The 27,400-nt window shown below is 42.1% G+C and overlaps 1 protein-coding gene across 1 annotated transcript; it reads left to right on the top strand.

The window, feature by feature from the left end:
• Positions 1-26,919, top strand: LOC138783420 (leukocyte elastase inhibitor-like). Its single transcript, XM_069958112.1, has 7 exons — positions 1-65; positions 8,558-8,740; positions 10,561-10,698; positions 14,182-14,299; positions 21,237-21,379; positions 24,373-24,531; positions 26,394-26,919. The coding sequence occupies exons 2-7, from the start codon at positions 8,576-8,578 to the stop codon at positions 26,787-26,789; spliced, it is 1,119 nt and encodes a 372-aa protein (XP_069814213.1). The 5' UTR covers positions 1-65; positions 8,558-8,575; the 3' UTR covers positions 26,790-26,919.
• The last annotated feature ends 481 nt before the right edge of the window (positions 26,920-27,400 follow it).

Here is a 27,400-nt window from a genome sequence, read left to right as displayed (position 1 = left end):
GTGCTTATATACAGAGGTGCAGCAGCACAGCTCATAGCAGGAACCAGCAGACATCAGGAAGCAAGGTATCTGGCCTCTTCTGCCTCTTCCTTCATAAGTTATTGTCCATTCTGTCTGTTTGCTTTTAATCCTATTACTTCATTTGTCTAGGATAGCTGTTAGACTGGGGATTTCCCATGAAACCATTGAGCTTCCAACTGTGAAAACAATGATTGGCAGCAAAAGTATTATAGTATAGAAATATAATTGTGTAAAACTCCTAAATGGTAGGTTTTATCATCGCCATTATTGGTATCTCTGCTTAAAAGGGAATTTGTCATCATCAGAAAATGACCTATTGCTTACATCAAATTTTTATGTTGAGTATATTTGTAATGATTTTCTGATTATTCACTTTTTTTATCTTTATTTTAAAACGCTCCTGAAATCTTGTAATTTTCAGTCTGGTCACTTTTCTTTTTAGAAGTTTGTAATATAAAATATATAACTTGGTAGTCAATGGTAGCCAGAGGCCTTTTCATTAACTCTGTGCTGCCCAATTACCAATCTGATAATAGAGTCTCCAAGCAGAATCAGAAGATAAAATGCAGCAGCACCCACTAAGACGGCCACTAGAAGACTTTATTCGTCGTTCTTCACACCATCTGTGCAGGAACAAGGGACATATAGAGAGGTGCCCTCTCTGCCTGAATTGCTGATTTCTGTCACATTATACATCAGAAAAAATGATCAAAAAAACTCAGCTACACCAATTTAGTGCAGTTTAAAACAATAGGTCATGGTGCAAAAAAAAAAGAGCCCTCAAACAGCCCAATTGATAGAAAAATAGTGAACTTATAGGGGTCAGAATAGATCGTTTTTAAAGTAATAAAATAACACAAACTGAAGGTAAACTTGAGTGCGACGCACCACGCTCCCGGTCTCCGCTGATTCGATAGGAGGAGCACGTCCGGGCACTACAGGCGGCCAGTAGGTGAGGCGGACAGCAGCAGTGGGGCGATCTGCAGGGGCACCATAGTTTGGGGAACTTTCCCCGCGGCACACCCGACCATGTGTCACTGCACACTGGTTGAAAATCACTGATATAATCTGACAGAACTACTGGGGAGATTTATCAAAGGGTGGAAAATCTAGACTGGTGTAAACTGCCCACAGCAACCAATCACAGCTCAGCTGTCAGTTCTGGTGAAAAGAAAGAGAGCAGTGATTGGTTATTGCATCCACAAGGCCAAATTCATCTAAAGGTAAAGGGTTTGTCCCCGCTAATATCTATCACTATCCACAGGATAAGTGATAACTGTACTGTATGGTTGCTGTTTCATTAACTGAGCACTATTGCATTCAGCATGTAGCAGTGGATGAAGCAGGAGTCACACAAGCACACTACTGTTCCATTTACAAGAAAGGCTATGTTCACGTTTTTTCAGCAGGTTAAAAAAAACGTCCGTCATTCTGAATCTAAAATAATGGACATCATTTAGCTGTCTGGCCTCCCCTTAGTGCAATGACGGCTGTTTGTACATTATTCTAGTTTGGGTTACTAATTGGCCTTTGGGTGTGTGTTAATTGAAAAGTCCATTGAATTTAATAGTAAAAACGGAGAAAGAATGGTGATAAAAGAAAAACTGTGTGTGAACAACTAACAAAAAAACATCCGCTGTTTGCAAAAGATGTCCGAAAATAATTGTCATGATCATTATTTTGATGTCTGCGGTGAAAACGTCCGTTATTCAATACATTGTGTGCATTGGACATCCATATTTCCATTGACTTCAATGCATTGCACTGCAGTTTAAATTGTGGTAATAACAGACATTATTTTGAATTGCAAAATCGTCCGCCTTTTCTCTATTTCTGAGGTTGTGTGAACATAGCCAAACACTACTTTCCTTGATCAGTGGGTTTCTTGGCAGATAGATCCCCATTGATCGTACATTTATCATCTATCCTTAGGCTATGTGATAAAGGTTGTTAGTGGCCTAGTCCCTTTAGGGCATGATTAAAAGGGTATGATGGCATCAAGTAAAAAAAAAAATGCTGCAGAAGCATATAGCTTTGCTGTCTGCCTCAGTTCTGAGACCAATGGAAATCTATTTGTTTTGGGAGTCCTTGTTCTGGACCTGGTCACACCTCCTGGTTGAGCAGTTACTCAGTACTACAATTACCAGAATACATTGCTTTCCCTTAGTTCTCCATCACAGCCCTCTCACCCTGTTTACACCCATGTCACAGTCCTAGTGCCAGTTCACCTGTACAAACCTGTTGCAGAATTCTTCTAAATTCACTGCAGACTATTGCACAGTGAGGTTGCAGCATCTGCTGCATTTCTTCTGTCTGCTCTTTCTGTAACATAATTCAACACAAGATTTAATTGTAGCATTTTTGTTTTTTCTTTTTGTGTTTAAAAGGCCATAGCGCTTCCTTTTTTTCATCTGCAGACCCATATTATCCCTTCATTTTTGCTACACCAATTGTACTTTGCAATGACAGACCTAATTTGTCCAAACAATATGCTGTAAAACCAGATAAAAATTATTTGAGCAGCGAAACTGGTAAAAAAGCAATTATTTTCATTTGGGGGTGGGGGAGGGGGGTGGCTCGTGTTTATACCCTTTGCTTTTGTTCCTCAAGCCAGTATGATTATGATTTATATAACTATTGTTTTATTTGACTGCTTTTAAAAAACTAAAACATTTAAAAAAAACTAAATGTGTTTAAAATTGCTCTATTAGGGAATTTGCATGGGATATTTCAGTTCTTTTGGCAGATGGCGGGGTGCACGTGGGAAATCGTATTGAATAAATGGGACAGGCGGAACTTCTGGATTTGATGTGACCAAAAATCAGCAATTTAGCATTTTGCTATTTTTTGTGCTTACGTAGCTTACCGTTAAGATAAAGAATGTGATAATTTAATAGTGCAGGTGATTCCACATGCAGTGATAGCTAATATGTTTTTTTGTTGTTGTTGTTTATTTTTATTAATAAAATGGGTAAGGGGGGTGTTTTAACTTTTATTATGGGATGGGACTTATGGGATCGACGGGGACTTCTATATCGTCCCAGGCAATCGCTCTGAGCAGGGCCACATGGTTCAGAGGAGGGCCACGGTGTGACCCCTCTCTGAACCCCCCTAACGGTGCCATGGCATATGGGTACATGGTTGTCAAGGGGTTAACACACCTTATGCCATCTAAATATCCCAATAAAGATATATGTGTGTGCTGTATGCCAGGAAGCTTCTGCGGTGTTGTGGCAGCTCTGTATGTGTAGGGTCGCTTGGGCACTTTTCACAGTGACCAGGAGTGGTGTTGGAACCCACCCCTGGACAAAGTGCACCGCACTCGAGGTTTGGATATCCCAAGTGTGAACTGGTGCATAGGTGTGGGTGCAGAATGATAAACTGGAGTCCAAAAGCATAAACAGGATAACTGCGTTTACTTGTAGAAACTTCCATACAGAATAAACACACTTTGGTAACTGCAGGTGCATGTAGGAGGTAATAGTAATAAGAGTTGTGAAAACAGAGTAGAGTTGAGGAACGTCTTGAAAGCCCTGTTAAATGTAGCAGTGTACTCTGCCAGGATAGAGTAGTTGAGAAGGGAAAAAGATACTCGTACTCACCTATAGATACTGTAGGTCTGACTACCTTATATCCTTTAGTATCGGGATACCCGTCCTGCTAGGGTAGTATGAGGTCCCAGGTGGGCTGGGTTGAGCAGACTTTCCAAGACTTCTCAGAATAGCCATGTGTTGCAGTAGGATATGTAGGCTTAATTGCTGCTTTGCCCTACTGGGGTCAGTACTTAACTCCAGTTGACTGCTCTGTGTGTTGTAGAAGGTATCCTGGCCGTGGACAAGGTTTTCCTCAGAGGACAACCTCCCTCCTGAGGGGCTAGAACAGCATCCTAGCGGTAGTCACTTGCATGAGAAAGCTCTCTGTCTCTCTCCATTTCTACTGACTCAACTAAAAGACCATACTAACCAGGGTTACTTTAACTAGCCTGTGATTGGTGGGGTTGTGTGTGTGCAAGAGAGAAGATAGTAGATAGGCAGAAAAGTGAAGGAAAAAGGCCTGCACCTCTTATAGGAGAAAAACATAACATGTGACACAAAACAGTTAACCCAATGCTTCCTTCAGCTGTGCTCAATACAATACGTACATTGAATACAGCAGGGAGACCTAGTGGGGAAAACACACAACACACTTTTCCTTCATCCCCTTTGGGAGAACCTGAATGAGTTACTCAGGTGCATAAGAAACTTAGTGACACACTTGTGCTGGGGACACTATATATTAGCTTTTATGACAGGTGATGATGATGTAGGCTGTAGGGGCTGATCACAGATGGTGACATAACTCTGGGGTCCAGGCTAGAGCTCAAAGACAAGATCCAGCCAAACCTCCTGTAACTCCAAAGGATAATGCGTTGTCTTTGGAGATAGGAAAGAGTCAGGGAGCTAAAGTGAAGTGCCAAAGAGGCATGGCATTGAACTGACTGGGCCACACTTCTTTGGCAAATCACTGCAGTGAAAAACAGTTTGTTTCTTTTTTAGCACACTGTCGTTACAGACAGCTTAACCCTTAGAGGATCGGGTCAATTTAATTTTTTGCATTTTCGTTTTTTCCTCCTTGTGCTTAAAAGGCCATAGCACTTGCATTTTTTCACCTAGAAACCCACATGAGCCCTTATTTTTTGCGCCACTCATTGTACTTTGCAATGACAGGCTGAATTTTTTCATAAAGTATACTGCAAAACCAGAAAAAAATTCAATGTGTGGTGAAATTGGAAAAAAAACGCATTTCTTTTATTTGTTTTTTTTTTTTTTTTTCGTTTTTACGCCACTTGCCCTGGGGTAAAACTGACTTGTTATATATGTTCCTCAAGTCGTTACGATTACAACAATATGTAACATGTATAACTTATATTGTATCTGATGGCCTGTAAAAAATTCAAACCATTGTTAACAAATATATGTTCCTTAAAATCGCTCTATTCCCAGGCTTATAACGCTTTTATCCTTTGGTCTATGGGGCTGTGTGAGATGTTATTTTTTGCACCATGATGTGTTATTTCTATCGGTACCTTGATTGCGCATATGCGACTTTTTGAACGCTTTTTATTACAATTTGTCTGGATTTTTTTACGCTTACGCCATTTACTGTGCGAGATCAGGAATATGATAAGTCCACCCCTCCACCCCTCCTCCCCACCCTCTTCATCATTAGGAATAGCCTAGGCAGCATTTCTCCTAATCATCACTTTTCTGAATACTGCACATGTGCTGGATCGTAAAGGCACATGTTCAGTTTTCAGATGAGTAGAAGAAATGCTGTCTGGGGCGTTCCTAATTGTGAAGATGGCAGGGAGGAGGGACAGAGAGGCGGTGAAAGCCTATGGCATAGACACTCTAGGCCACACCAATTTGACACAGCGCTGCAAGTTTAAAAGGTGTTTTTTAAGACAATTATTGCATCACCTGCCGAACGGACCCCAGGACAGATCTTGGATTAAAATCAGCAATCCAAAGGTACAAGCGGTATGGGGAGAGGGGGGGGGGCAAATTGTGGGTAGAGAGATGCTTTAATAAAAGGTAATATGTGTATCTTTTCCCCAAGACCTATGTAAACCGTCAGCACTCTACTACGTAATCTCCAGATGACAGGTTCACTTCAAGGTACCCTGAGGGTACTTTCATCATGGAAGGTGCCGAAAGTAGGAGATCCTACCCCCCAAATCATTTTATATGCTTGGTGTTCCCATGGAAGGTGTTTCAGGGCTATTTTTAGTGTAATAATTCTTCTAAGCTTTAGCACAGGGCGGAATCCGTTCTAAAAGTTTTGTCATTCAAGGAAACACCTCAAATGAAACATCTTGATATACTTAGTTACTCAGTTAAAGCAATATTGTGAAGGATAATAGGTGTTAGCACAATTACACAATATGGCATATGGCCTTTCTTGTTTGTGGATAATTTTAGAAGGATTTAAAAAAAAAAAAAATCTGTAAGACACCCATAACAAAAATCTAGTGACTGCATATATACCCAACAAATGTACCCCCTCTTACTTGAATATTCACAGACTGTTGCATGTGAAACTAGAGTATGTAAGAGTTAACAAAGAGAGAGTATTACACATCAAGAACTCTTGGTACCCATTGGTATGCAGTCAATAGGTTATTCTTTTATGGCTATGTTCCCACATAGTATTTTCATCAGTATTTTAGTCAACTAAACCAACTAAAACCAGGATTGGGTTGAAAGTACAGAAACTGTGCAAATCTTTCCATTATAGTTTTTTCTGTCGGTTCCTGATTTTGGTTACAAATGCTGACAGAAATACTGGCCAAAATACTATGTGTATACATCAGGTGTTTTTTCATACGTTTAGCTTTCTATTCCCACTACTTCTTAAAATTTTTGCAATAGACACCAGTGGCGGGTGATGGACCCCAGTGACTCTGTCCTGTTTCATTGTTGAAGGGAAGGATAGTCTAGCTTGTTGCATTATTCTTCCTATCAAAAGGGATGGAACTGCAAATGGCAGATACAAACTGGGCCAGATGGTAGGGTGAGCAATAACTGAACCTGGCTTATAACAATGGCAGTTTGTCTATTTTGCACACAGGAATATGTTTGAAATTTTTTAGTTTGTAGTTATTATTATGAAGGAATACAAAATGAAGCCACATCATGTTTGTTTATGTATTAGAAGGTTATATCTACATATAGTAATGCCAAAAGGAAACAGTCACTGTAATTACAGATCAGTGATATGTAAATAGGCCGTGTAACATTCCAGCAGTAGTATATTACTATCATATTGCTCTTCATAAATCAGTTAAGCAGTGCGGAGCTTATTGACTTTATTACATATATGAAAAACATTTTTATTGTTTATCGTTCCAGTTAAAGGTTTCTAGTAGAGATGAGAGAATCAGATTAGTTTTTTTGGTACAAAGCAAAACTTATCTGCGCTCATCTTCCTCAGACTGTCCACTCCGTGCAGAGGGAGGATACCGCCTGGGGACTGCCTGGAAAACATGGATATAGCTATGGCTTATTTATCTGACTATAGTCTATCAGTAAAAGAACAGTTGCAGTCCTCCAAAATAGTGTAAAACGGTGGTTTATTCACCCTTGGCAAAGGCTTGACAAAGGTTAAGGACCCTATTACACCAACAGATATCTGACAGCCAAAGCCAGGAATGGATTTAAAAAGAGGAGAAATCCAGTCTTTTATTTATGACCTGTTCGCTGTTTATAGTCTGTACCTGGCTTTGGCTTCAACAATTTGTCAGATAGTCTGTCAGATATCTGTTGGTGTAATAGGGCCCTAGGGGGCCATTTACACAGAAAGATTATCTGACAGATTATCTGCCAAAGATTTGAAGCCAAAGCCAGGAATGGACTATAAACAGGGATCAGGTCATAAAGGAAAGCCTGAGATTTTTCCACTTTTCAAATCCATTTCTGGCTTTGGCTTCAAATCTTTGGCAGATAATCTGCCAGATAACCTTTCTGTGTAAACGCACCATAAAAGTGAGCTATAACATTGCTCTCTGTGATTCATGAGTAAATAATCCACCTGTCCAAATGTCTGAGGGCTTCCTCCTTTTGGATCGATCTATCTATCTATCTATCTATCTATCTATCTATCTATCTATCTATCTATCTATCTGTACATTTACAAACTGATTGGTTTCTTACCTTTAAACAAAAGCTAATTCTAGACACAGGGAAACAATGAAAACAGTTTTTATTAATATATTCATAGAAACAGAAGATATTAGTTATGTATAAGTGTAATTAACCTTACGTTTCATAACAGATTACAGCATGATGGGTAACAATACTTTTAACTTTACACAATCTTTGCAAAATAAAAAAATAACTATATAGTGAGGCCACGTGTAAATATGAGCAGTGAAATTCTACTTTAAATGTGCTTTGCTAAAGATAAAATTTCCCAAAAGATCAAATCCTGACCTTGATATGCGGCAGCCATTACCAATAAATGGCCATCTTTGTTAGCTAAAATGATGGCCATCCAGAGAAATAGATGTAATTTTCCTGTTGTGGAAACATAGCAAAAAGTTTTATTTAGACCATATAAGAGCTTAAATGCTGAACTAGAGCTTTGTATGGGAACAATATAGCTCCAGAACCTTTACCCTTTTGTCCTTTGTCTGTGTATTTATCCTCATAAAGAAACACCTTTTTATGGCTAGTGTAACGGAGACTGAGCCTATCATTCCCTGGGCCCATGGACTGCTATGCCTCACTATGCTGTGTGCTGGCCCTTTTGCAAAATCAGCAATGTGCACTGTGCTAGGACCCAGAAAACTATAGGCCCTGCCTTTTTGACACTATTCACGGTCAATATAAAGGAACAATTCTATAAGAATAACATCACAGACACGGGCAGCAATGGTTCTAAATGCATTTATTGATTCAAGTTGCACAGAACCGTAGGCTTACTTTTGTAGACTAATCTTACTGTTGAAATATGTATATAATAACTATGCTCAATGCCACCCTTACTTCCTCCACAGGTCTAGAAGTTGTTGGAGATGGATATATGTGCTGCAAACAACAAGTTTGCTGTTGATGTTCTAAACGCGATTTGTGGAAGTGATGTGGGTCAAAATATAGTTTTTGCTCCTCTGAGCATAATAACTGCACTTTCAATGGTATATTTAGGAGCTAGGGGCAACACTGCTGCACAGATGGGCAAGGTAAGTTAAAAAATGTTAAAATTACTTTATTATATGGTTTCTACTCTAAAAGCTCATAGAAACTCTTTAACAATGTATAATGCATAATGTGCATTCTAAAGCAAGGGTATGTTCACATAGGGGAGGAATATCAAGCAGAATCCGAGCTTAAATTTACACATGAAATTCCACCTCTAAAATATGTACAGAGCAATGGCCCATTGTGTTCAATGGGATTGCCACTCTGTTGTTCACACAGAGGCCGTGGACCCGCTTTCTGTCCAAAGAATTGACATGTCTTTGAGTGGATTCCGTTAGAGAAATCCCATAGAAGTCAATGGGAGCTTTGAATTTTCCGCTTTCTGCTCAAATTCCGCTCCAATTCCACCAGAGAAAACTTTCCTCTTTGATTCAGTGGTGTTCTCAAGCTCAATCCATCGTCCACCAAAAAAACTGACATGTCAATTCTTTAGGCAAACTGCGGATTGAACTTGAGAACATCACTGAAAAAATGGGACAGGCGGGACTTCAGGTGGAGTCTGCCGCGTGGCCTCTGCTTGAAATTTCCACGAATATTCCGTAGTGGAAAAACACCCTTAGGCTATGTTCACGCAACGTTAAGTTTAGTAATAATCACAACGGTTGTTGCCGATTTTCAACAACGCCCGTGATTACTACTGAACTTACATTGTGCTGCGGCTAAGGGAATCCCGGACGGAGTATATACACATAGGGGGACATGGATAAAAAGACAAAAACGCCTTTTTTGGGCACAGATGGGGCTGTTTGGCGTAAAAATATTTGCAAAGGGTATTTTTGCGAATATTTTTTTTTTTGCATCAGCCCCATCTGCGCCACCTTCGCCAGTGGGGCAGAGAGGGGGAGTTACAGGGGGTGAGGCAGCACGCAGAGGGGGCCCGGCCTCTGCGTGCACCACATTTATCAATTTTTCCAAGGAAAAATTATACTGAAACCTACGCCAGCTCTGAGCCTGTCCGTGCGATTGGGATTTATGTTAAGGCAATGCACCTCTACATAAATCCCCTAAGCTCCGGAGCTGCGGGGACATTTATAATCCTGGCGTAAAAACCGCCGGACTTCATAAATGTCCCTTATAGTATACACTGGCACTCTGGCACTCTGGTATACACAATCTGACCCCCCCCCCCCCCCAAACCACTTGTACCTTCAGATAGCTGCTTTTAATCCAAGATCTGTCCTGCGGTCCGTTCAGCAGGTGATGCCGTTATTGCCATAAAAATTTACTTTTAAAATTGCAGCCCTAAAGGTGTATCTGTGCCCTAACTTTGCACCACCCCCTCCGTCCCTCCTCCCCACCCTCTTCATCATTAGGAATGCCACTGGAACATTTACTTCTGTTTGAACATTTCACAGGTGTCTTAATGATCCAGCCCATGTGCTGTGGTAACACAGGTGGGGAATAATAGGCAATCTGCCTGAAGCATTTCTAATGATGATGGTGATGATGATGGTGATGATGATGATGGTGGTGCAAAGTTAGGGGACAGATATAGGGCACTGAGCTTTAATTTTAAAAGTAAATTTTTATGACAATAACTGCATCACCTGCCGAACGGACCGCAGGACAGATCTTGGAATAAAAGCAGCTATAGGAAGGTACAAGCGGTTTGGGGGGTCAGATTGTGGGTACAGAGTCGCTTTAATTACTTGCAAATTTCAAGATTCCTTCCAGAGCAACTCACAGAATTTCCCCAAGACAGATGCAAACTTTTTTTTAATCAACTTTCTTATTTACCCAGTAGACAATTTGGAGCAATAATAACAATTACTATTTGTAATCATTTCTGTTATTATTTCAGGTGCTACATTTTAGTGATATGAAGGAAGTCCATTCCAATTGCAAGAATCTTATGCGTGAACTAGTGAAAAATGAAGGCGATTACATACTGATGAATGTCAACAAGTTATTTGGGGAAAAGACTGTTCAGTTTCTTCCAGTAAGAAAGTCTTGATATAAATTTGATAATATTGTTTATTATGTTTGTATATGCTGTCACTGGCACACATATTGTAGCCATTGGCTGGTAGTGTGTCACATGGCTAGGAACCACCCTGCACCACATGGTTTTCCCGAATTACCACATTTACTCAGCAAGTACAGTAAAAGATATAAATATCATATACTTTTCACCTGCACTTGCTGCAAACCTGCAGTTATTTGCAGTAATAGACTAGGCTCACTATATGTAAAAATGCTGGCCATCTTTCATAACAATAGCCAAAAAAACGCAAAATACCATTGCGCAAAAAAAGTCTGTTATTTTTGTAACATTATTTGTACAATGACGGCTGTTATGGAAGACGGTCGTAATTTTTACATGTTGTGACCATAGCTACTCAGTGTTGCACTAGTCTGAAAATCAAAATCAAAATGTACAGTGAAATATACATGCAGATTTAGGCTAGGTTCACACTACGTAAGTTTCCGGCCGTAGCGCGCCCCATGAATAAGCGGCCGGAGATTTACGTAGTTTGCGTACAATGGAAAGTATATGATCTACAGCTGCACAGTTCACACTACGTAAGAACTTACGCCCGGATCATATGCGGCGTTGTAAAAAATGAACCAGACCATTGTTTCGGGACGGAAATGCTGTAACTTACGCCCGTAGTGTAACATGCGGTCCTGTATGGAGTGGTGATTTCTTCTTTTTGACACTTTGATTTGCCGATCCAAAAGGTTCTGTGGGGTGTCCGGGGCTAGCCGAAGATATCCAAGTAAAATACCGCTGTCAGATCGCTATGTACGTCGCTCGGGAAGCGTAATTTACCTTTTCTTTGCAGAGATTCCAATTTAATCCTATGTGTTTCATACCACACCAATTACCAATCCACCAATGCCGGCGATGGCCGATGCTGGACCCCTTTTGGCTGACAGTTTAGCTGTGGCTCCCGGTCACTGTTTGTGTAAACAGTGAGCACCAGGTCAGTAACAGTACATCCTGGTGCTGAAACTAGCATCCCACAAGGACGTTCTTTTACTGACTGGCGCAGCTAGGGGTTAATGATTATGATCATTAATGTTGGCTGTCATTATAAAAATACAACCAAAAATTTGTGGGAACATAGCCATGGAATGAGTAAAATTTGTGAATAAATTCTGCACCAAAGTCAACTAAATCTGCCTGCATGGTTCACTGCATATTTTGATGTGGATTTTTAGACAGGTGTATGGCTAGGAATTTATTCACACTAAAATAAAGTACAAAGACCTAATACTCAGGCAAATTAACAAATAACTGACTGAAAGAATAGCACAACATCCAAAGAAATGTTTGCCCATGGGGCATCCATATTTAATTTTATTGTGTATTGTTTATTGTGCAATCTAAATTCCTCTTGGACTTAGGGGGACATGTATTAAGGTGCGTATCGGCACTTTCCGCCGGGTCCGCCGGGGGGCAGGGTGAGGGTGTGGAGGGGGCGGGGCGGGGGGGCTCGGATTCAGAGTCCGCGCGATTTATCTTTTGCTCCGGCAAAAGATACGCCGAAAACCTACTCCACCTTTCAGGTGGCGTAGGTTTTCTGCCGTGCGCACCGCAGTACGCCTCTACATAAATCTCTGTAGCACCGGAGATGCGGGGACATTTTTAAGTCCGGCGTTAAAAAACGTCGGACTTAATAAATGTCCCCCTAAGTGTACATTGTATAGGATTACATTGGAAGAGGTACATGAGAAAGTGTCAGTAATTTTGAAGTTGTGCTAAATATTGGGAATGTGGTCCTTGTTTAGCGGGAAGGTGCCAGGTTATAAGGGGGCACTTCTTACAAGGAGATTACTATTGTTTGATGGCTGTTTGTATGATCAGTATATTGTCTGAAACAGCTGAAACTCTTTGCTACTGAACTGATGTGGGTGCGTAAGTTCAGTAGCATGGTGCTTTAAAGGGGTAACCTGGGCAAAACAGTGCAGGCATTGGATGTTGAAACATAATAAAGAATGCTTTAATTGCCAGTCCCCTGGCCCCAACAGTGCTACCACCCACTTCCAGACCCCCGATGGTACCCTTGAACTCTCCCTCTTGCAACATCATGACACAACTGATTGGATGCAGTCATTGAATGGCTGAGCAGGCAATGCAATAGCCGGGTCGGTAATACCCCGAACTCTGTGAGAGCAGAGGGGGGGAGGGCGTGTCCAGCAAGAGCCCGCTGATTTAGCGCTGTGGGGGCCAGCCTTTTGTCTTGAGTACCACTTTAACTGTTTTGAAGCTCACTGCATCATAATAAATTATTTTGCAGGGAGTTCTGTAAGAGTTAAGTCCGTTAGTCCGTGATATAAAGTCATCCTATTGACTGTATATTACGGATGTATGAATGCAGCCTAAGAAATCAAGCTGAACAAGGGTCCATTATAGCTGTTCGGCCATAATGCAGACACATGCTAGGGTAACTAGTCATCTTTACATTGAGGGAAGGAGGGGAGTTTGTAATATAAATAAGCTTGGGATTGGAGTGAAGGGGGTAACTCCTCCTCCCCCCCCCTCTTCTTTCCTTCTTCCTTTTACCTTGGTCTATTTAACAGTAGCAAATTCATGTTTTTAACTATGCTGTGATCAAGACCTTATGACCAAAACGCATCTGTCAGGAAAACACAGACAGAGACAGTATGAGACAGTTGGCCCTGAAGCTAGACCCACTCACTGTCCCTGCCTACTTACCATGGATGGCCCTAAACGACCGTGGACAACGACGGAGTCGGACCCTACTCTTAATATGTGTAACACAAAACGCAGACAGACGAACAAACACAATAAAGCAGAATGAACAAGCCAAGTCAGCAACAACGGGCAGCGAAGTACAAAATCAGTAAGTGAATAGTAAATAGTCGGGAGTCGGTGGTCGGGTGACGGGCAGAACAATAGCAATAGTAAGGGAGGTTAGGACAGGGAACGCAGGAATAGAAGACAAGGGGAGCTGGGACTAGTTTTACCTAATAGCCAGTGCTGAGAGGCTTCCTCAACTTTGTTTTATGCTGACCAAGAGCCCAGTCCGGATCCTCATTGGACCGGTGCTCTGATCTCCCAAGCTTCAGACAGGCAGAGGAATCTGTCAGTCAAAGAACACTGCTCAGCTGCAACAATCAAGGCCAGTAGTGAGCAGTGTAACCCTTGCACTGCCAGGAGGCTGAAATGAAAGCGGGTGTGTCAGACAAAAGGCAAAACAGGCCCAGTTCACACCAGGCTAAGTGCACATTCCTGACAGCATCTAGCGTGAACGTGTTTTTTTTACCACCCATTTTGTGATTTCATCTGGATTCTACAATAAACATCAGCCTTTTGTGGACTTTGTGCTGGAAAGTTTTCTTCTTTTCATCTGACAGTAGGTTACTGGATCTTCTGGAAATGTAGACTTTTCTGTCCATTTTAATACATGTTATTAAGCATACTGTTTCTTACTTACATCATATCTTTTGCCAGACGTTTCTTAATGACACTAAGAATTTATATGATGCTGGTTTGGATCAACTGGATTTTTTGAATGACCCAGAAACATCAAGGAAATACATTAATGACTGGATTACTCAGCAGACACGAGGTACGTTTCCCATTCTATTCATAGCACTTAGAGTTAGTCAAAATATATCACTCATAGCTCAAAGTTTTTATCAAATATAACATGCAGATCCAATATATTATTCATTTTTCCAAACCAGAACAAAATTCCAAATAAATTTTGAAGCGATACTGTGTCCACCAATTATTTGTTGACCACCTGGCCATTTAAAGTCTATGGACGTCTGCAGTTGGTTAACCTGTCCTCAGGTTGTGTGGTATTATATCTTGGCTCTATCTACTTCAATAGAGCTTTGCTGCAATACCACACACAAACTGAGCACAAGAGGGGTGCAGTTTCTGAAAAAAACATAACCTCTGTAAGAATGCAGCCAATTTGGGGTTTTGTGTTCTTGTTTATTGCTCCCCGCCTTCTAAGAGCCATAACTGGGTTTTTTTCCATTTGCAGAGCCATTCAAGGACATGTTTAATTTCAGAAAGATTAGTCAGCTATTTTGATGAAATGCTCTAAGACAGCCTAAGATGCAGTCACATGATTATCTCTAGCCTTATAAGTACTTTTATTATTATTATTATCTTGGAAGCATTCAGACTTCTATAGGTACTTTTTTGTGTTTTTTTTAATATGCTTAGATAACCACTTTTATTTCCTCTGTAATAGCAGGAGAATAGAATACTTGCTGCCAACTACAACTGAATGCTGGGGATCCTATTCTAAAAATAGTTTGGGGATCCTTGTAACAAAAATAAATAGTAAATGCCTTTAGGAATAACAGTTGGGGGAAATATTACCACCACACCACAACCACTACCATCACCACCATATTGTTACTGACCAAATCCAGTTTACTAAATAATTTAAAACACAGTGCCAGATAACAAGTAACAAATAATACCACCACATACTGACTAACACCACCACATACTGACCACTGCTACTGAATAATCCACTGTACACATATCAATATCACCTCATACAGTCATATAGAGGCAGCCCCAGCTCTACACAGGTTCTGTTCACTATATACATTACAGTGCATTTATATCAGGTGACTCGCAGGGGACGTCTTCTCTGATCGGAGTTCTTCCTTTTTCATCTTCTTCTGCCCTGGGTCATTATGAGAACTTCTCCGAGCCATGAATCCACAGAATTTGCCAGACATACATATTAGGCTCCTCACTCTGGCACCACCCTCATCTATATACACACTGCACATCTGTATTGGCCCCTTTACACCCTCGTTTAGTGGGTAGGTCGACTCTGTGACCCCCTTTTAGTATATTCCCCCTTTGTGTAGACCACTTTAGTACATGCATCCCTCTGTGCATGCCCTATTGTATACGCCCCCTATGTAATCCCCCTTATAGATGGCACCCCTTGTGTTGTCCTCCTTATAGATGACCCCCATGTTATCCCCCTTATAGATGCCTCCCCTGTTATTCCCCTTATAGATGTCCCCCATGATATCTCCCTTATAGATGACCCCCATGTAATCTCCCTAATAATGGCCCCCATGTAATCCCCCTTATAGATGCCCCCATGTTATCACCCTTATAGATGGCGCCATGTTATCCCCCTTATATATGGCCCCCCTATGTTGTCCCCCTTATAGACGCCCCCCATGTTTTCCTCCTTATAGATGGCCCCCATGTTATCCCCCTTATAGATGCCCCCTCCTGATATCCCCCTTATAGATGGCCCCCATGTAATACCCCTTACAATGGCCCCCATGTAATCCCACTTATAATGGCCCCCATGTAATCCCCCTTATAGATACCACCATGTTATCCCCCTTATAGATGGCCCCATGTTATTTCCCTTGTAGATGGCCCCATGTAATCCCCCTTAAAGATGGCCCCCATGTATCCCCCTTATAGATGCCCCCATGTTATCCCCCTTATGTTGCCCCCCATGTAATCCCCCTTATAGATGCCCCCATGTTATCCCCCTTATGTTGCCCCCCATGTTAGCCCCCTTATGTTGGCCCCTATGCTATCCCCCTTATGTTGCCCACCATGTTATTCCCCTTATAGATGGCCCACATGTTATCCCCCTTATGTTGCCCCCCATGTAATCCTCCTTATAGTTGCCCCCATGTTAGCCCCCTTATGTTGCCCCCCATGTTAGCCCCCTTATGCTGCCCCCATCTTTTCCCCCTTATGTTGCCCCCTATGTTATCACCTTTATGTTGCCCCGATGTTATCCCCTGATAGATGGCCCCCATGTTATCCCCCTTAAAGATGCCCCCATGTTAGCCCCCTTATGTTGCCCCCCCATGTTAGCCCCCCTTTGTGCAAAGCAGATAAAAATGTTACTTCCGGCATAGGGGGGGGGGGCGCTTGTTATAGACGCTCCCTGTGCCAGAAGTACTTCCCCGTCGCACACAGAGCTCACTGGTGTGTGTGCTGCCGCGGTCACAAGAGGGAGAGGGGCAGTGCGGTGGCGTCCTGGTCGCAGGGGAGACCGTTGCGACCGCTGTCACTATGCACTATGCCACTGCCCCACGCTGGATCATACTGTATACCGGTCACAGGGTTTGTAAATTATATATATATATATATATATATATATATATATGTATATATATATATATATATATATATATACAGTGGTACCTCGGTTTTCGAACATAATTGGTTCTGGAAGGCTGTTCCATAACCGAGCAGTTCGAAAACCGAGCTGTTAATTCCCATAGGGAACAATGTAAATGTGATTAATTGGTTTTTACACTCCGTGGGTCAGGTGCAGAGCACCCGGCCCACAGAGTGCAAAAACACTCCACACCCCCCGCAACAGTGAGAGGCGGGAGCGGGCGGCTATTTAAACTTGCCGCCGTGCTCCTGCTCCAATCAGCTGCGGGGGACACCCTGTAAAGAAGTGGGGAATCCCATCATAATGATGGGATTCCCCACTTCTTTACAGGGTGTCCCCGGCAGCTGAGAGGAGCAGGAGCACGGCGGCAAGTTTAAATAGCCGCCCACTCCTGCCTCTCACTGCGGGGACAGGCTGTAAAGAAGCCGGCTCCCAGCGCTGTCGTCCTGTCTCTCCCCACCAGCCCCTCCGCCCCCCCCGCCGGCCCGGAGCGCTGTACACCCCTATAGACTGCGGCGCGCCCGCAGCCCCGCTCACCAGCTTCTTGCTTCGCTGCTCCCCGCCGCCTCTGCAGAGTAAGAGAGAGTCTGCAGAGGCGGCGGGGAGCAGCGGGAGCAAGAAGCTGGTGAGCGGGGCTGCGGGCGCGCCGCAGTCTATAGGGGTGTACAGCGCTCCGGGCCGGCGGGGGGGGCGGAGGGGCTGGTGGGGAGAGACAGGAGGACAGCGCTGGGAGCCGGCTTCTTTACAGCCTGTCCCCGCAGTGAGAGGCAGGAGCGGGCGGCTATTTAAACTTGCCGCCGTGCTCCTGCTCCTCTCAGCTGCCGGGGACACCCTGTAAAGAAGTGGGGAATCCCATCATTATGATGGGATTCCCCACTTCTTTACAGGGTGTCCCCCGCAGCTGATTGGAGCAGGAGCACGGCGGCAAGTTTAAATAGCCGCCCACTCCTGCCTCTCAGTGTTCCGAACACCTCTAACTGTCAGCTGAACATCAGTTCAGCTGACAGTTATCCCCCTGGTTTTGTTCGGATACCGAGCAATGTTCGGATACCGAGCAAAACTTCAGGGGGAAATTTAGTTCGAAAACCGAATTGTTCGAACTCCGAGGTGTTCGGAAACCAAGGTTTTACTGTATATTATATATTGACTACAATGTGCAGTATTTCATCCATAGTAATGGGTGCTTTATCAGTGCAGGCATGTCTACCATCACAATTTTTTTTAAATAAACATATATGTTGCAGTGAAATGATAGAATTCAGGGATTTGATGAAATCTCTAGTGATTTGATCAAATCCCAGGAAATGATGAAATGGCCAAGCCCTTCCATCATTTCCTTGAAAAAAGTCAGTGATTTGATCAAATCCCAGGAAATGATGAAATGGCCAAGCCCTTCCATCATTTCCCTGAAAAAAGTCAGTGATTTGATCAAATCACTGACCCATTTCAGGGAAATGATGGAATAAACAAGTCAGGAGTCATCCGCCTCTATATTTATTAAGTAACGCGACAATAGTCTTTGAAACGAAAATTATTTAATTCAAACTAATTAACAAAGAAAACGGGTAGCTGATAATTTTAGGCAGCAGGAGGCATCATCACACAGCACACGGGACCGAAGGCGGACAGTGGAGCAGAGGTGGGAGCAAGAGGCGGGAGCAGAAGGCATCATCACACAGCACACGGGAAAGGAGGCGGACAATGGAGCAGAGTCGGGAGCAAGAGGCATCATCACACAGCACACAGGACCAAAGGCGGACAGGGGAGCAGAGCTGTGAGCAGGAGGCATCATCACACAGCACACGGGACCAAAGGTGGACAGGGGAGCAGAGCTAAGAGCAAGAGGCATCATCACACAGCACACAGGACCAGAGGCGGACAGGGAAACAGAGTCGGGAGCAGAAGGCATCATCACACAGCACACAAGACCGGAGGCGGACAGGGGAGCATAGCCAGGAGCAGGAGGCAGCATCACACAGCACATTGGAACAGAGGCGGACAGGGGAGCAGTGCCAGGAGCAGGGGGAATCATCACAGCACATGGGACCGGAGGCGGACAGGGAAGCAGAGCTGGAAGCAGGAGGCATCATCACTCAGCACACAGGACCAAAGGCAGACAGGGAAGCAGAACCGTGAGCAGGAGGCATCATCAAACAGCATACAGGACCGGAGGCGGACAGGGGAGATGAGTGGGGAGTAGGAGGCATTATCACACAGCACATGGGACCGGAGGTGGACAGGGGAGCAGAGCCGGGAGCAGGAGGCAGCATTACACAGCACACAGGATCAGAGGCAGACGGGGGGGCAAAGCCGGGAGCAGGAGGCAGCATTACACAGCACACGGGACCGGAGGCGGACAGGGAAGCAGACCCGGGAGCAGGAGACATCATCATACGGCATACGGGACCGGAAGCGGACAGGGAAGCAGAGCAGGAGGCATCATTACACAGCACACGGGACTGGAGAAGGACAGGTGAGCAGAGTCGGGAGCAGGAGGCAGCATCAGCAGCATCACATAGCAAGCGGGGAGCAGGAGGCATGTTGCAGAGGAAATGATAGAATTCAATTCCATCATTTACCTGAAAGATACTTTCTTCAGGGAAATGATGGAACAGCTCGGCCATTTCACCGTTTCCTGGGATTTATTCAAATCCCTGATTCTATTATTTCACACACACACATATATATATATATTCAATAAATTGTATACATTTTTTTTTTGGATAATCAAAATAAGAGCTGTTGTTTTGAGTACCAAATAATGGCTGTTTCTTAATATACTTTTACATCCGTCATTGCAATGATGGCTGTTGGTACATTATTAGATAAGTTTATGTTGAATGATGGCCGCTTTCAACACCCTTTTGGGTATGGTTATTATTTAAGGTCCATTTAATTTTGTTGAAAAGACAGACAAAATTTTTTTTTAATTTGATGGTCGTCTCGAACAACAGCCATTATTCTATGCATTGTGTGAACTAACGGCCATTGTTTCCATAAACTTTAATGGAAATCATTAAAGATTGAAAAATTTTTTACTAAAAAAGACAGTGTGTGAACATGGCCTTTAGGTTATTATTGTGTGTGAAAACCTAAATATTCACACTACGTTTGAAATACAGAAAAGGCCTCACTTTTTTTTATTTAACCCCTAGACGACCCAGGGCGTAAATGTACATCCTGGCGCCACTAGGGGAGTTCAGAGGGGGGCTGCGCAATGACCCCGCTCTGAACCACCATGACCACCGGGACCGCGGCAATTAGCAGGCAAGGTCTAATCACTGTGCCCGCTAATAAGGCATTTAAATGCAACTGGCAAAGCTGGCAGTTGCATTTAAAAGGCTTCTTTAACGCAGACCTGGTGGTGTTTTGGGGTGATCTCCCCTCTATATCTCAGCCAGGGGTCTGCACAGTAATGGCGCTGATCCCGGCTTAGCAATCTATTGTTCTTGGCTGCAGCAGCCGAGAGCAATAAATCGCCTATCTCATTGATCTATGCAGTATATATATACTGCATAGATCTCAAAGAGATACCAATGTAGTTATACTAGAAGTCCCCCAGGGGGACTTCTAGTTAGTTTATTAAAAAAAACAGTTTATTAATACTAAAAAATCCCCTCCCCTAATAAAAATCTGAATCACCCCCCCTTTTTATTTTTAGAAATAAAAATAAATAAAAAAACATATTTGGTATTGTCGTGTATGCGTAATTGCCCAAACTATAAAACTATCACATTCCTGATCTCAGACGGTAAATGGCGAATGCGCAAGAAAATTCCAAAGTGCAAATTTGCACATTTTTTGTTGCATCAAATCCAGAAAAATTGTAATAAAGTGATCAAAAATTTGCATATGCGCAAGTAAGGTATCGATAGAAAGTACACATCATGGCGCAAAAAAATCACACCTCAGACAGCCCCATAGAACAAAAAATAAAAGCGTTATAAGCATAGTCATAGAGCAATTTTTTAAGGAGCATTTATTTTTTTAACAAAAGGTTTTAATTTTTTTTAAAGCTCTCAAATAAAAAAAAAGTCATGCATGTTACATATCGGACATAATTAAACTAAAGGCAAATTATTCCACCTGAACTAGAATAATGTACCAACAGCTATTATTGCACAGGTGGCCAAACAGCGAAATGATGGACGTTATTATTTCTTTTCGAAAACTGAGAGTGTGTCCACTGCTGGCCAATTTCTAATTGGCTTTAATGGAGCACATTATTATATTGAAAGTCCAGCAGTATTTTAACCTCAAAATTACAGTCATATTTGTCTTCTATTTTACTCGGTGATCATAACCTGAATTTGAGCCTATTCCAATTTACCATCATTACTAACGGATTTAAATATTTATTTTACAGGGAAAATTCAACAACTGTTACCTGATCGGTCAATTTCCACCGACACAGCATTAGTGCTTGCAAATACATTATATTTTGCTGCAAACTGGACAAAACCATTTAATCAAATGAAGACATACAAGGCTCCCTTTACAAGAATGTCGGTATGTCTTATTTATACTTCATGCTGTCTAATAAAGGCTACATTCACATGTTCCATAGCCATGGATCTGTAGCTACGGAGAGCCTACGGAAAGTGCATCCATAGGATGTCCATAATGCATGGACCTATTCTATACAGAATAGTGTATTTTATACAGGAATAGGGATCACAGCCTCATATCACATACAGAATGTGTGGATCAGGCAATTTAAACTGAATGGGTCCATAGTGCTGCTTGTAATTGTGAGTCTGCAATTGTGGGCGCACTCAGAGTCCGCGCTATTCATCATTAGATTAGCAAAAAAATAAGCAGAAAACCTACTCCAGCTCTGAGCTGGGGTAGGTTTCCTGCCGCGCACACCGGCACCCGTGGGATTTATGTAGAGGCAGTCCGCCTCTACATTAATCTCCGTACCATCGGAGCTGCGGGGGCCTTTTTAAGTCCGGCACAGAAAACGTCGGAGTTAATAAATGTCCCCCTTAGTGTAAATTAAGGCTAAGGCTGGGTTCACACTAGCATTTTTCTTATTTACTAATGGATCCGTCCATATTAATTGAACGGAGGAGCATAAACTGATAAGCAGAAAGATGCAAACTGGTTCCAAAATGTTCATTTTTTTTAATGGTCCATTTGCATTTTGGCTTTGTGAACGGAAATAGCTTCTGTTTAGTTCTGTCCTCATTGGCTATAATTAGACATGAGCAAACCTGGAGCATGCTCAAGTTGATCCGAACCCGAACTTTCGGCATTTGATTAGCGGTGGCTGCTTAAGTTGGATAAAGCCCTAAGGCTATGTGGAAAACATGGATATAGTCATTGGCTGTATCCATGTTTTCCAGACAACCTTAGAGCTTTATCCAAGTTCAGCAGCCCCAGCTAATCAAATACCGAACGTTTGGGTTCGGATCGACTCGAACCCGAACCCGGTTCGCTCATGTCTAGCTATAATATAATGTTCTGTTTCAAAAAGGTGCATGCAGGATTTTTTTTTTCCGTAAAAAAAAAAACAGAACAACGACGGACTACATGAACATGGAGCACAACTATGACAAACAGAGCACAATAAAAATACATAGAAATGAATGGGGTATTGGACAGAAACATCAAAATCCATTATTGTTGTTTTAGGCTGGGTTCACACTACGTACATTATATTTCAGTCAGTATTGTGGTCCTCATATTGCAACCAAAACCAGGAGTGGATTAAAAACACAGAAAGGATCTGTTCACACAATGTTGAAATTGAGTGGATGGCCACCATAATAGTAAATAACTCCCATTATTTCAATATAACAGCCGTTGTTTTAAAATAACAGAAAATATTTGCCATTAAATGGCGGCCATCCACTCAATTTCAACATTGTGTGAACAGATCCTTTCTGTGTTTTTAATCCACTCCTGGTTTTAGTTTCAATATGAGGACCACAATACTGACTGAAATATACATAGTGTGAACCCAGCCTAACAAAAAAACAGCTAAACGGAACTGTGGCAGAGACTTTTTTAAAAATTGCGCAGTTAATAAATTTTGCTAAAAAAAGAATTCTGGCGCACTTTTGATCTAATTAACAACAAAAAATCTAATTCAAAAAGTCGCATCTAATTTGAATAGTCTTGTCTAAAAAAAGCTTCATAAATTCATATTAGATTTATTTTGAGCGCAAACTAGATAAATTAGACTAAAAATAGGCGCAATTAGTTTGATAAATGTCCCCTATTGTGTGTATATACCCATTTTTATGTTCGGACAAGTACGTGCCCCATTCATTGTAATGGATTAAATATAGTCAGCTAGTAACTATGTTGGGGTTATTTACTGAGCAAAGATGAGTTTTGTTTTAGACTGAAAAGCTTGGTTTATAGCACATTTTAGTCCGAGACAAAACTTTAATGCATTCAGTAAATTACCCAAATGTAGACACTGGCTTACTATGTTTGAAACATTGAAACACTGTACATGCCCACATCTGTCCAAGCATGGATACATCAGCCGGATATTCTGTAATTTTTCCAATGTATCAGTAGCTCAGATGGGCAAAATGTGGTGTGACCAAATCCATGGAAAGTGGAAAAGAAAAAAGAAAAGTGCAATCAAAAATTATTGCTGTAACAGAGATGGGTTAAAATTCCACTCTTGTTGGAACTGAAACTATTATATCCTGTTTAGAGATGAGCGAACCGGGTTCGGGTTCGAGTTCATCCGAACCCGAACTTTCGGCATTTGATTAGCGGTGGCTGCTGAACTTGGATAAAGCCCTAAGGCTATGTGGAAATCATGGATATAGTCATTGGCTGTATCCATGTTTTCCAGACAACCTTAGAGCTTTATCCAAGTTCAGCAGCCCCAGCTAATCAAATGACAAACGTTCGGGTTCGGATGGACTCAAACCCGAACCCGGTTTGCTCATCTCTAATCCTGTTGGGTCCAGGACCACTATTTTCACTGCTGCTAGAATTTATCCAGCAGTCATGACTAGAGATGAGAAAATTTACAGTAATAACAAAGCAAAGCACTTTATTATCTCTGCAATCCTCTCATTATCCAGTTGCCTTATAGCTCACTGCCGCTCCTCTCCAGGTACTCGGAAAAGTGGAATCCTGTGCTGGTAAACTGGGAGAAGTTTCCCAGGACTGGATCCAGCTTTTCCCAGCAGGAGCGGCAGTGAGTTAAATGGAGGCAGGCTGATTTCAGAGATAACGAAACGCTTCACTTCATTATTACTGTAAATTTGTTCATCTCTATTCATGACCCACAACCCTGGTTACAGCATAGGTCATCAATCACTGATCAACTAGGTTCTGACACCCAACACCCCTCACTGTTCAGCTGTTTTGCATGCAAACTACACAGTGATAGGTACCAGGTAGGATTTATAGTTCATGAATGAAACAAATGGAAAGGAATATGGCACAATGAAGTGTTTCATTAATTCTGCATTTTATAGAAGAGTAATCAGTTTTTTTTTGTTTGTTTTGTTTTCTATGTTTTTCAGAATAAACAAGTAATGGTAAATATGATGCGTACCACCAGTTACTTCAATGTAAAATACATTGAGAACCCTGGCATAAAAGTGCTGGAGCTTCCATATGGTGTATCACAAGATTTCAGTATGATCATAGTTCTTCCCGATAATAATGCTGTGTTTAAACAGGTATGTCTCAGAATAGAGAAAAAATTAATAATTTTAATAATACATAAAAGATTATTTACCTATGAATGCTTATTCAGTTAACTTTACTTATTAACCCCTTCATGACCAAAGGTAATTGATACACGGATGTCCAGGTCACATTGAGGCACTTTTTTTTTTTTTTTGGGGGGGGGGGGGGGGGGGGGTGGTCAGGCACCAGTGGCCAGTTGTTGGCTGGAAGTCAATGGAAGTTTATGAAATGCCTTACATACTTGCCTTTTTTTTTGGTATGGCATGGTGTCTAAAAATGCCTTAGCTTATGTGTATGGTTTTTCTTAGGGCCAAAAAGGTACAGTGTGGCCCCCAAGGGGTTAAATTAACCCCTTGTGGCCCAGACTGTGCTTCATTGGGGGAGTTACACTTACCCTCCGGTGTCTTGCATTGTTTTTCCAGTGATCAGCCAATCACCGGCTAAGGTGGGAAACTGCGGCAGCCACTGATTGGCTGAGCTAAAGCTGCAGGAGTCTCCAGTTTTGATTGGCTGATTGGACATTTCAGGAGCCAGACTCCTGCACACATTAAGCCCAGTGTGCTGAGTCTGGTAATGAAAGAAGACATTTGATGGTGAGTATAAATCCCCTCTGCCCCGTGCACTGCACCCATGCCAGCAAGGAATAGGGTAACTTAACCATCTTCACTGCTGGCACGGGTGCAGTACGAGATCAGGGGGTTAAGTCGGGGTGCAATGCATCTCTCCCAAAGAGCTCAAAGGAATTTCTTTAAAGAACACCATAGCTTATGTGTATGTCATTTTTGGTGGCCTTTTTTTTGTGGCCAAAAATTGAAAGCCTGGCCCCTAGGGGCTAAGTTCAGCCCATGTTCCAGACTGTGCTCCTTTGGGGGGAAGGGGTTAATTTATCCTACCAGTGTCTGGCTGTCATTCTTCCAACAAACAGTCAATCAGAGGTGGGACACCGCTGCAGCCACTGATTGGCTTAGTTGAAACTGCTGGGGTATTTGCACATCCAATCAGCAGCTGCAGTGATATCCCACCTCAGCTGCTCATTGGCTAAGCGAACATTTCAGGAGCCAGAGCCCAGCACACATCAGGCTGTTAAGTATGAAACCCCCCACAATGCACCCATCCCAGCAAGGAATGGGGTCAGTTAACCCCCTTCGTTGCTGGCATGAGTGCAGTGTGTCTCTCAGCAGGTCAACAAGTTGTGGGGGTGACACTCCTGTACTGGATGGTGGCCGGCTGGAATTATTAGGCTAGAGAGGGCCTAAATAAATAGTCCTTCTTACCCTGGTACTACTAGGCTGCTGCTGTTTTGTTTTTTTTACCTGGATAGTTATGGAAATGGGGGAAACACTACATGCTTTTTGTTTAAAATTAATTATTTTTAAAAAAATCTTTAAGTCCGCTCCCTGTATTTGCAGATAGGTGTCAACTGTAAGACTGGGTTCACACTACGTTTTTGCAATCCGTTTTTGCAAAAACATGGAAAACAGATTAAAAAAACGGATGCAATTGTTTGCAATTGACTTTATAAAAAAAAAAGGATCAAAACGAATCAGTTTTTTTTAACAGACACAAAAATGGGGTCGACTATGTTTTTGTGTATGTTTAAAAAACTGATCCATTTTGATCCAGTTCTTTTTATAATTGAAGGCAATGGAAAAACAGATCAAAATGAATGCACACAATTGCATCAGTTTTTCACCCGTTTTTTGCAAAAACGGATTGCAAAAACGTAGAGTGAACCCAGTCTAACAAACAGCTGACTCTCACTGCATATAGCATGGGTTCAGCCACAGCCCATGCAATATGCAAAGACCACCAGGCCAAGTTATATGATTTTAACCGCTTATTTTTTTTCCAGGTAAAACAAAGCTTTTCACTTGAAGAATTAAACATATGGATGAGGAACTTAGAAATGCAGAATGTAGCTGTGTATATGCCAAAGTTCAGGATAGAGAAAAGCTTCTCCATGAAAAACATTCTTTCATCTTTGGGAATTTCTGATGTGTTCAGTCACACTAAGGCAAATTTCTCTGGGATGACAAAGCAGAGTGATATGTTTGTATATGATGTTTATCACCAGACTTTCCTAGAGATTAATGAAAAGGGAACTGAGGCCGCCAGTGCTACAGCATCTGTCATGTCCGTTCGCAGTTTTCCTGGTGAAGAAGTAAAAGCAGATCACCCCTTCTACTATTTCATAAAACACAGGGAGTCCAACTGTATACTGCTTAGTGGAATAGTGTATGATCCATAGCAAAGGAAGTATGTCTCTGATTTTAACACTTGTAAAACACAGCCAAGTCTCAGAAATATATTCTGTACTGTATATAATTTATTCATTTTCTACTTAATCGCTGGAATAAAATACTACCATTACATAGTAATTCAACTCTTTTTTTCATTTTTTAACATAAAAAAACATAGGTTTCCCCCTGGTGCACCTTTGGGCAGAATATTACACTTAAAGGTCCATACTTCTATTATTGTTGTTAAGTAAAATAGCATTTTGTTGTCGGTTTGGCTAATACGAGAATGGACCTATAGCTGTAATATGCTGCCCTTAGGGTCCAGTTACACAGAAAGATTATTTTACAGATTATCTGCTAAAGATTTGAAGCCAAAGCCAGGAATGGACTTGAAAAAAGGAGAAATCTCAGGCTTTCCTTTATGACCTGATCTCTGTTTATACTCTGTTTCTGGTTTTGGCTTCAAATTTTTGGCAGATAATCTGTCAGATAATCTTTCTGTGTAAATGGACCCTTAGATAAAGTAATGTGTTCCCCAGACTCATAATAAAGCAAAGCGCCAGGAATCAAATCTCCAAATAAGCTGTCAGCAGATTACAGGCTATTGCCTACAGTCTGC

The sequence above is a fragment of the Dendropsophus ebraccatus genome, chromosome 2, assembly GCF_027789765.1.
Source record: "Dendropsophus ebraccatus isolate aDenEbr1 chromosome 2, aDenEbr1.pat, whole genome shotgun sequence".
In the NCBI taxonomy this organism is placed as follows: domain Eukaryota; kingdom Metazoa; phylum Chordata; class Amphibia; order Anura; family Hylidae; genus Dendropsophus; species Dendropsophus ebraccatus.
This window is presented reverse-complemented; position numbering and strand designations above follow the sequence as displayed.

Coding starts and splice junctions, on each gene's coding strand:
- LOC138783420 (XM_069958112.1), top strand. CDS start 8,576: ATGGATATATGTGCTGCAAACAACAAGTTTGCTGTTGATGTTCTAAAC. Junction 8,741..10,560: donor CTGCTGCACAGATGGGCAAG/GTAAGTTAAAAA, acceptor TTATTATTTCAG/GTGCTACATTTTAGTGATAT. Junction 10,699..14,181: donor AGACTGTTCAGTTTCTTCCA/GTAAGAAAGTCT, acceptor ATCTTTTGCCAG/ACGTTTCTTAATGACACTAA.